This window comes from Drosophila ananassae, assembly GCF_017639315.1.
Source record: "Drosophila ananassae strain 14024-0371.13 chromosome Y unlocalized genomic scaffold, ASM1763931v2 tig00000097, whole genome shotgun sequence".
Taxonomy (NCBI): Eukaryota; Metazoa; Arthropoda; class Insecta; order Diptera; family Drosophilidae; genus Drosophila; species Drosophila ananassae.
Window position 1 is genome coordinate 269,306 of NW_025319059.1, and position 11,856 is coordinate 281,161.

General features: G+C 41.0%; 1 protein-coding gene across 1 annotated transcript; it reads left to right on the top strand.

Annotated features, from left to right (window-relative positions):
• Positions 1-287: 287 nt before the first annotated feature.
• On the top strand, positions 288-1,154 carry LOC123258179. The gene has a single exon (XM_044718055.1). The coding sequence runs from the start codon at positions 288-290 to the stop codon at positions 1,152-1,154; it is 867 nt and encodes a 288-aa protein (XP_044573990.1).
• Positions 1,155-11,856: the final 10,702 nt, after the last annotated feature.

Genomic DNA, 11,856 nt, shown 5'->3' on the forward strand with positions numbered 1-11,856 from the left:
TTTTATGTCGATCTTCGATCCATTAGGATTCTTGTCGTGCCAGACGATTGGGCTGAAAATACTTCTCCATTGTATATGGCGGCTAAATATTGACTGGGATGAGGAGCTGCCCAAGAAGATGCTGGAAGACTGGCGCCATTGGAAAACTCTTTTAGAGCAGATCATGATTTTCGAGGTGCCTAGATGCTTTTCCCCAGACACATCAGATTCAAGTCAAACTGAGCTCCACACATTCGTCGACGCCAGCGACGTATGCGTATTCTGCTGTTTGCTACTTGCGTGTAGCAATGGATGACAAAGTCGACGTCTCTTTGGTGATAGCGAAGTCGAAGGTGGCACCTTTAAAACCACTTTCGATTCAGCGTATGGAGCTTCAGGCAGCAGTTATGGGAGCACGCTTAGCCCACAAGGTGATGAGCACGCGCAACCTGCGAATCGATAACGCCACATACTGGTCGGATTCAAAGACAGTACTGCAGTGGCCAACTATGGACCCCCGTAACTTACATCAGTTTGTGATGCACAGAGTCGCCGAAATCCTGGAAACAACGCCAGTCCTATCGCCAGCGGTGGGTCCTTTCGCAGCTGAACGTAGAAGATGGACAAAGATAACCGACCAAACCCAGCAGAAGACGTGGATAACGGGCCCTGGGTTCCTTAAAATCCAGCCATTGGCCAAGACCGACAAAGCGGGAGATCATCATCGATACTTCAGAAATACGGAAGCATGTGATGACAACGCGTGCGAGATCAGCAGTTACGTTCAATGCGCACTTTTCTCGAACTGGTGGCGGTTGTATAGAGCAGTGGCGCTGTTCGTCGATCGGTTACGAGCGAAACGGGCCAAGCAAGACATGCCAACCGCCACGACGATGGACCATGTGAGCAAAGCGAAGATGCTACTTTATAAGCAATCTCAAGCCATCGCCTTCGCCGAAGAGTTGGAGCGGCGCTGCACAAAGGAAACAGATTGGTCGAACAGATTGAACGCATATCTAAACAACGATGGAGTACTGCAGACTAGAGGCAGACTGAACTCAATTGACATAGCTGAGGACGCAATTATACTAGTTCCAGGATGCCGGATAACTAACCTAATAGTGAGAAGCTTTCACGAGAAGTACCATCATCACGCTACCACCAGCAAGCAATAAACGACATCAAGGCTTCGTATTAGATCAGCCGCCACCGAGTGTTGTACAAATCCGTGCGGAGTACATGCCAACGAAGCAAGGTTGACAGTGCAGTTCCCAAACCACCCCAGATGGCATCGATTCCGAGAGCAAGAATAGGAAGCTTCAAGAGACCGTTTACCTACACAGGCGTCGATAATTTTGGCCCGTTATTGGTGAACGTCGGCAGGCGCCAGGAGAAGAGATGGCTCTGTTCACCTGCCTCACGTTGCGCGCGGTGCATTTCGAGATCGCCTACAGTCTTGACACAAGTTCATGCATCATGTGCCTATCCAATTTTATGGCGCTTCGAGGGACACCAAAGGAAATATTCTTAGACAATGGTACGAACTTCAGAGCCACAGAAAAAGCCGTGCAAGAGGAGCTGAAAAAGATCGAGCACGATAAGATCGCCACCAGGAGCATCACACATGGGTGAAGCATGGAAAAGACTCGTCCGGACAACAAAAGGAATTTCGAAGAACATTTGCTCAAATTACTCCTTCAACGATGAGGTCCTGAGAAACTCATAGATGGAGGCACAATTTATCATCAACTCGTGACCGCTTACATTCGTAAGTTTGGACACTGAGGATGACGCCGCTCTGACCCCGAACCACCTACTGTTGGGGTCAGCGAATGAATACAAGCCACTGCCAAAAGAAGGGATGAATCTGCAGCGTATATGGATTGTGACTCAGCGATGGTTTATTAACCTGGCGCACCAAAAGGTTTGAGATGGTACCTCCAATAACCATTGGGAGCATCGTAGTCATCGTGGATGAGCTGCTCCCCAGGAACCTGTGGTTAAAAGGACGAGTGATCGACACAATGATGGCCAAGGATGCTTTTCGGATGGAGGAAGGTAACTGACCACGAACCGGGATCAATTACGGGGAAGGGAATGTTGCCGCCGTAATAGAATTTTGATTTAAATTTGAATTGTTAGAGTGATATAAACTTATCGATAGGTTAGTGACGGCCAAAAGAAGGCAAGGCGTCGGTCATCACTAGGCCGATAGAAAAGAAAAATACGGTGAAGTTAACGTGTGGAAGAAGCAAGAAGTTTTTTTTAGCGGTTTTCATATTACGCATATTGATGAATAAAGATTATTAATAAGAAAAATTATGAGTTCGCTAAAGAAACAGTTTAGTCCTGCTTCAGCAAGCATATTGTTCCAATGGTTGTCGTCTTCAACCAAGCCTAGAGCAAGGCATGCATCTTGATACGTTGGAATGACAATGGTACGGTGATATTAACCAACAACAGTCGCAGATAAAAACACTCAATCTGCCGTGGATTAACTGTATATACACGACCCAAAGTATTTTATTTGAATAAACCGGGGCACGCATCAACTGGTGTCCCTTTCTTGCGGGGCATCCATTTTTTTGATTGAGCAAGATTGCACAGTTCAAAAAAATCGGTGAGCGTGTTTTTTGGTAGATTAGCAGCACGATCAAGCCCTGATTCGTTCGTGAAATATACGCGCTGGCCGTTTTTAAGATGAACAGCTAACGGTTGGATCTCGTTCATGAATTGGGAAACCAAAAATACGCCAGACAGCTTCATTCGAGCTGATATATCGGCCAATTTAATAATTAGTAATTTCATCATTTGTATTTAGCCGAGATGCATTTACATTAGTATTATCAATTCTAAACACATACCACTTCCTTTATTGACATACTTGCAAATATATTTCATATTCTTCACCGAACTACATGACTCGACATTAATATGAGCGTGGAATGTTTTCCTCAGTAGAGGTGAATATGGTACCACCCACCGATTGTTAATGTGGTTTTTTGCGTTTTTAATAGTTGTAATGAACGATTGTCCCCCTTTTTGGATACATCTGCGACGATATATTGGATATCCCTCAATATGCGTGATCGTATCATTAGTGAAATCCTTAGAAAAACGTTTTGTACATTTTCCGTCTACCATGCAAGGTAATGAACGATTCAAATTCCCGCACGGACCATGAATCATGTTTGTAGAGACAATGTCAAACAATAATTGATCAATAGACGGATCGGGAATCTCTGCAGAAATTAAATTATCGATGTCTTCAGGACGTATTTTATAAACTAACCAAATTAAAATGTGAGCATGTAAATACATGCATATGTATCCTTGCAAGTGACGTGGGCTACCTGTTCGTCCGTAGAGCGTTATGCGGCAACTACGTCAAACTTGAACACGCGGGAGTAGCGGTAGGTTCCGGAGTCGTAGTCAAAGACCGTCACTAGTCTGACTAAATTTACCTGGATTCTGCAAGGGACTGCTCGGGTTGACCAGGCGCTTGCTGTGATCAGGCTGGAGTTGATGTGGGGTGCTTGAAGTCCTGGGCTGGTTTTCCTCAAGTACCGGTGGTATGGTGGGTCGGCTGATTCCTTATCGGACGGTCCTACTGGCGGTCCGTTTCACGGGAGCACCACTCGAAGTAGGTTAGGTAACGCGGGGTGCACCGGTGGTCCGTTTCACGGGAGCAAACCTCGAAATAGACTGGTGTGGCGCGGGATCTCCTCATGGTCCGTTTCACGGGAGCAACACACGAAGTTGGTGATATGTACGATGATGGTAAGATAACAGAGTTACCAATTTCAGCAGTGTTAGCGCTGTTCGCAATAGCATCTGGCAAGTGGATATATTCTTCCGCACGCAGCTTCTGTTGATTATGTCGCAAGTATTGTAGTCGTTCACTCTCTATCTTCACATACATGTCGACCATAAATTGTTGACAAAGCTCACGAAATCGAAAAATGATATTGTCTCGGCCGCGTCTAATCATCAAATAATACAAATAAAAATCCTTCGAGCTAACCTTCTTGTTTGTTTCGGCTCCTTCAATAATATATACTCAAATAAATTGAAGTTTTATTCTTTAAAAAGACATTAATTAGTTGTTAAAAATTGATACCTGTTACGCGATCATGTTGTTTAATATTAATGCAATATCCGTCTTGTCCCTTCCAAAAAATTAATGGATATTGGAGGGCGTCATATGAACGGTGAGTGTCACTGCTGAAATGAAGATCATTATTTCTTCTTCGAATCACAATTCGAGTCCCTTCGCGACAAAGATGTACGGTCACCAACCATGATTCCAGCAACGTCCTTAACAACAGGAGCGTTGAATCTACATATATGCTCACCTGCTGGTGTTCTATCAGGATTGATGACATTTGCGTGATTGTCACTTTCTAGCTTTTGCATGTGCGATTTCAATGAATTCAATAAGTCATTGTGCTCATTTAACAGAGCGTCTAGCTCGCCGAATTGAGATTATGGTAGTCGCAACGTGCATCCACACGATTGGCGAGTGCACTTTCCAGCAATGAGCCCACTTTGTGATATACTTGGCCTTTGATTTTGAACGTGGAATTTAAATGTTGACCGTTTCCAGCAATGTTATTAACTATTTTTGTTGCTCCAAACGATCATTTAGAAGCCTGAATTGAATCTACGAATTGACTTCAGGAACAGGGTAGAATCTGGAACTGTACAGAGCAGTAAACCGCGCATTGGTTCAGGTGGTGTTTCGATTTCGGGTCAATTTTGTACTTTTCCTGATGAGCAACACATCCCAAGTGGCTCATTTTTAAATTTAAGTGCATAACAATACAGGCATTCCTTATCCAAAGTACCAATAATCACTTTGGAATGAGCAGAATATTCAACATCAGGATCGTACTGGAATGCAAGTCGAAAAGTGCAAGTTCATCTCGTGCCTCGTGCGATTCTGATTGACGCAACTGCACCATGCTCACACGTGCATTTGCATTGTCTTCTTCTATTTGTCCCCCTGATCTTCTTGCTTTTATATCTTGCTTCAAATTGAAACAAATCATCATTAAAGGAAATTTAAATGATAAGCTCTGAATAAGAATTTATGGTACTAAATTATTATATTCGATTGCCACTTTAATGTTCGTCTATTCACTTTACTTAAACTAATAAAAAGTAACAAAAACGTAGCAGTAGCGGGGGATGAGGCTATCAAGTCATTAGGAGCAAATGTGTTGTTTTTCTAGAGATGGCCTCCAGAGATATCGATATTCCCGAACCAAAAATTTTGTCAAAAAAAATAAAATAAAAAAAATTTGGGGCGAAGCATCATTAACGTTTACGGGGATGAAAAATAGATGTTGTCAGATCCTTAGCCCTAACGAATATGCCCACAAAATTTTACGAAAATCGCTGGAGCCATTTCGGAGGAGTAGATCTACTAACACCGTGACATATGAATTTTATATATTAGATAATCAAATCGAATAGGCAGACCTATTCTTCTCCTAATAATTGTTCCTCTTTGATATTAAATATGCGCATTTATGAGGCTGTTTGTAGTTCGGCACTGTTTACTATTTGTAAATGGTTGGTTAATATTTATTTCTATTTTTGATTTGGATGCTGGTGTCCACTTCCATAGGCTCGCTTCTGTTTTGGAATGTATAATTCCTTTGAGTCCATGTTATAACATGGATTATAACGAACATTATTGTGTTGATAGCTATTATGGTTTTGATAGCTATTACTATTTAAAAAAAAATTATTTTTTTTAAATTTGCCCATTTTATCTTATTCATGATGACGCATATTTAAAGATAACGGAACTTTTTTTATTTCGCTTATATCTGGCAAAATTCGTTAACCGTTCGTTAATTCGTTATAGTCCTATAAGTGCTGCTACCAATTTTGTGCAGCCACCTTTGAAGCTTGGGGAATAATTTTTTTGAACTTGTGCAAATTAACTAGAAGTTTAAGTCAAATTTTACATTAATACAAGAAAACCCAGCAAACGTTGTTTTGCCGTAAATATTTTTTCTAGAAAAATTTTTTTTAGATCAATAAGAATAAGATTATTCTCTCAGTGCAATGGAGTGCACAATATTCTTAGTTAGTCCGTCTTTAGCCAGCACAAATAAACTGGATGGTTTTCCCACGCAAGAACATGCCCCATATAGTTGTCCGTGGGAAAAGCATTGTGTTTCCAAATCTGCTTAGATTAAGATAATGTTTGGCCTTGTGACTTATTTATCATCATAGCGAATGCCAATCGAATTGCAAATTGAGTCCGTTTGAATTCAATTGGCACATCTGTAGGAATCATATTGATTCGTGGCAATAACACATTTTCGCCTCGATACTTCCCATTCAAAATGCTGGATTCAATGATACTTTTCATTAATTTCTTAATTACTAATCGTGTACCATTAAACATCCGTGGTGGGTTAGAATGTAGAATGATCGGACCTCCAATCTTCAATTGTAAATGGTGCGGCGGCATGCCTGGCAAATCCAATGAATTTAAAAACTCAATTGTATAATTCACAGTTTCGTTGCCATCACAAATTGCATCAATCGATTTGTATGACATCAAGTCCCTAGGCAAAAACTGTTGTATTTGTAAATTTAATGCATTGACGTCCACATTTTTGCTGAAAAATTCGCTTTTTCTGCCAACCACTTATAATTTTCATATTTTGTGCGTACATTAGGAAATATGCGATCAATGAGAGTATTTTGCGAGTCGACGATTGTGCAGAAGTCCGTTTGTATTTTTATACATCTAGCATTTTCATGTACAGCAAATTTTCCCTCGCCAATATCTAACAGTTGTTTAGAGAATGTAAGCATTTGAATGCGAATGTTCTTCGTCAGTTGTACTTTTTCAACATTACGCCAAAGTCGCGATGATTTTAAGCAAGCATTGATTTCATCAGCGTACGTTGAACGTGGAATAACAGGAAGAGTTTGTATGAAATCACATGAAAGGAGTAACAGAGAGCCGCCAAATAGTATATCATATTTTTTTATTTCCCTGAATGTCCTATCCAATGCCTCAAGCGATTGTTTATGAGCCATAGTGCATTCATCCCAAATAATTATTTTACATTGTTTCAGCGCTATGCTCATAGACGATTGTTTTTTTATGTTGCACACTGCATCTGGATTATTTTAAATGTTCAATGGCAGCTTAAGTTCTGAATTAGCTGTTCTGCCTCCATCTAATAAAGTTGATGCAAGGCCAGAAGATGCCATGGCCAAGGCGATCCCATTTTTTGATCGAATCTCGGCAAGAATTAATGTTTTGACAGTTCCACCAGGTGCATCAACAAAAAAGAATCTTCCTTGTCCTGCCGCAACTGCGAGCATAATGCGGTCGTAAATAATTTTTTCTTTGTCATTAGGTATTGCTACTTACAATGCCTGTCATTTCTACAGTATCGTACTGTAGTTCACGATTCATATCTGTGTTGTGTAAATCAGATGCACTTCGATTCGGTGATGTCATACCGAAATGACTGATTTGTAAATTCGCAATAGCAATACAAAGATTCTCGATGTCCATCTACTTTACTACTTTACTGGACTTCCTGATGTCCATCTACTTTACGTATATCTTGAAATGACAATCGTCTTGTGATATTAACCAACAAAAGTCGCATATAAAAACACTCAGTCTGCCGTGGATTGACTGTATATACACGAACCAAAGCATTTGTTTGAATAAACCGGGGTGTTCGTCCGTAGAGCGTTATGCGGCCACTACGTCGAACTTGAACTCGCGGGCATAACGTTAGGTCCCGGAGTCGTAGTCAAGGAATGTATGAAATCTTGACTAATTTACCTTGACTAATTTACAAACTGGTATGCCGCGGGATCAACTCGTGGTCCGTTTCACGGGAGCCACACGCGAAGTAGGTTAGGTACGATAGGTCAACGAGACGATTGACTCTGATTTTGCAACTATCTTTATTTCAGAAGAACAATTTTTATATAAGATGATTAATTATACATAATTAAATATAAGGAAGGTCAATGTTATGGTCAAACTAATGTTAATGCCATGGTCACCCACCTCTGACTCTGCTGACTCAGACTACTTTTACATACATTACGGCTTAAGCTGCTTTTTGCTTGCTTCGGTCATTCTTCCCGCTGATAATGCTGATTTCTGCTTCTGGCGCCGTCTACTAGTGCTGGGTTATTAGGTTAGATATTGTTTAGTGCTTATTGCTAATAGGTTAGTGGGTTTGTATATTGCTACATGCTGATGACTATTGATTCTATCAACTTACTAAGTGTGCAAATAGGGTAGTCGGTCTTGGCACTAGATGCCAACATTCTCCCCCCCCCATTGAGGGACTCAATCCAATGCGGCTGTGCATTGTTGTTGGACCGTCTCAGTGAACCGATGTTTACCCTTGCACTAGAAAATATTGTGGATGTTAAAACTAATTACTAAAAATCTAATGTTAATACCAAAAAAATTTGAATCACATGGGTGAGATCTCCAACATTGATAAGATACCATAGATAATAATATCCGACCTGTTGTCTCCTTCGCCTTGTTGCGCGCCCTCGTAACCATTCTCCTTGGGCATCCCATGAAGTACTAGACCTTCTTTCTGGTTGGTAAGTGCGCATACAGGACTCATGATACTCTCTTGACCTTGCTTCTTGCTCCCTTTTGGAGATGCATGTTACCCATACCAGATAGGAGGTGACTTCTACTCCTTGAATTTCCTTGGTTATTGGCGGTTGCACTCTGTGTTCTTCAGTTGTGAGTTGACAACCTTGGGCTTGTGGTTCGGGGTCCGTCTGCGGCTCTCCTTGTTGACCCGCAATGAATGGGGAACTATGTAATCTTCCGGATTTTACTATTTGCTCCTTGCCGATGCATGCAATCAAACATTGTCGTGGCTCGTTAGCTTCCGGTGTCCAAGCCGTCGTATAACCGACGACTTGTTCTGCCTTGATATTAGGAGCTTCTGCCTTGATATTAGGAGCTATCCGGTCGCACTGGCTTCATCACAATCCATCCAAGCGCGGTATTTTTTAGTAGTGGCTGTCTTTCTCCCAAATATGCCTGTTGTGGCCTCATAAGTTGGGAGATGATTTCGACGCCCAACAACAGATCAATATTCTGGGGCTGCGTAAATTTAGGATCGGCTAAGCGCAACTGAGGTGAGATATTTCTTGGCGCTTGAATAGGGTGGGATGGTTGATTGGGCATTATGTCCGGTAGTACAACGACGTTGATTTGATCTTCGAAGTCAGTAGTTAATGATGATAGGGTCACCACAGCATTTTTTCGTGATCTTTTAGTTGTTCCTTCCAGTGCAGAGATTTTCAGGGTTGATGGCTCCAATTGTAGTCCAAGTGTGTCAGAAATCCTTCTGGTGATTATGTTAACCTGTGATCCAGAATCTAGGAGTGTGCGGCATTGCTGAGGGGTTCCGGCTGGTCCATGTATTGCCACTTGGGCGGTTGGTAACAGAACGGTGGGCTTATCTATAAGCAGAGCTGTGGCCGAGCACACCAATCATGATGAACTGGATCGAAGTCGAGCTGTCGACGTATTTTTTTGCATTATTACTTGACTGGTTGCCTGACGCTCAAGGTTTTCTGACATCTGCTTCAGAGATTGTCGATTGGATCGGTGATGGCTAGTTCTAGAGATGACAGCGTGTGTGGGTCCAATCTTTCCTTAATGATGTGTATCAAGATTGGCTCCCAATTGTCTGTTGACAGCTTGAGTGCGTTGAGAGTGGCGATCGTTTGGAGCAAGGTATCATGTAAGCTGCGCAGCTGGTCCGCTGATCCATTTGTTCTGGGGTGTCCGAAAAGCTCTTGGATCGCGGATTTAATCAACAGCCGATAATTTTAGTATCAATTCTTTAGTCGTTGCCAGGCATCCTTGTAACTGGTCTGTCCGCCAATTGAGGTTGAGATTAAATTTTTTGCTTCACCTGTTACATAATTCTCCAAATGACGGAATTTTACAGCATCGCGGTAGTCTTGATTGTGGATGCATTCCGTAAAAATTTCGTAGAATCTTAGGAGGTGCGATCGGAGGTGCGAAATACTCATTCTCAGGACTTAGTTATAGCTCATGGAGCTTGGCATTATTTTTTTTAAACTCTCCTCGAAGCATTCTCCTGATCTTTATTTCAGAAGAACAATTCTTATATAAGATGCTAAATTATACATAATTAGATATAAGGAAGGTCAATGTTATGGCGTGCTCAAACTTATGTTAATGCCGTCTACTAGTGCTGGGTTATTAGGTTGGATATTGTTTAGTGCTTATTGCTAATAGATTAGTGGGTTTGTATATTGCAACATGCTGATGCATATTGATTCGATCAAATTACTAAGTGTGCATATAGGGTAGTAGGTCTTGGCACTAGGTGCCAACACGGGGCACGCTTCAACTGGAGTCCCTTTCTTGTGGGGCATCCATTTTTTTTGATTGAGCCCATGTAAAATATCGTGGATCATCAGAATACAGCAATGTTCTTGCGAAGTTACCAAAAGCATCAGCACGATTGCACAGTTAAAAAAATTCGGTGAGCGTGTTTTTTGGTAGATTAGCAGCACGATCAAGCGCTGATTCGTTGGTGAAATATACGCGGTGGGCGTTTTTAAGGTGAACAGCTAACGGTTGGATCTCGTTCATGAATTGGGATTCCAAAAATACGCCAGACAGCTTCATTCGAGCTGATATATCGGCCAATTTAATAATTAGTAATTTCATCATTTGTATTTAGCCGAGATGCATTTACTTTAGTATTATCAATTCTAAACACAGCCATACCACTTCCTTTATTGACATACTTGCAAATATATTTCATATTCTTCACCGAACTACATGACTCGACATTAATATGAGCGTGGAATGTTTTCCTCAGTAGAGGTGAATATGGTACCACCCACCGATTGTTAATGTGGTTTTTTGCGTTTTTAATAGTTGTAATGAACGATTGTCCCCCTTTTTGGATACATCTGCGACGATATATTGGATATCCCTCAATATGTGTGATCGTATCATTAGTGAAATCCTTAGAAAAACGTTTTGTACATTTTCAGTTACCATACAAGGTAATGAACGATTCAAATTCCCGCTCGGACCATGAATCATGTTTGTAGTGACAATATCAAACAATAATTGAATAATTGATCGGGAATCTCTGCAGAAATTAAACTATCGATGTCTTCAGGACGTATTTTATAAACTAACCAAATTAAAATGTGAGCATGAGGTAATCCACGCATTTGCCACTCGACTGAATACATCCAACAACGTGTGGTCCCAAAAACATGCAATTTTTATTACATTTGTAAATACATGCATATGTATCCTTGCTAGTGACGTGGGCTACCTATGTAGGATGATGGTAAGATAACAGAGTTACCAATTTCGGCAGTGTCAGCGCTGTTCGCAATACCATTTGGCAAGTGGATATATTCTTCCGCACGCAGCTTCTGCTGATAATGTCGCAAGTATTGTAGTCGTTCACTCTCTATCTCCACATACATGTCGACCATAAATTGTTGACAAAGCTCACGAAATCGAAAAATGATATTGTCTCGGCCGCGTCTAATCATCAAATAATACAAATAAAAATCCTTCGAGCTAACGTTATTGTTTGTTTCGGCTCCTTTAATAATATGAACTCAAATTAATTGAAATTTTATTCTTTATAAAGACATTAATTAGTTGTTAAAAATTGATTAACCTGTTACGGGATCTCGTTGTTTAATATTAATGCAATATCCGTCTTGTCCCTTCCAAAAAATTAATGGATATTGGAGGGCGTCTTATAGATATAGTGTCATATACATAGAGTGTCATCATCACTTCCTTTATTGACATACTTGCAAATA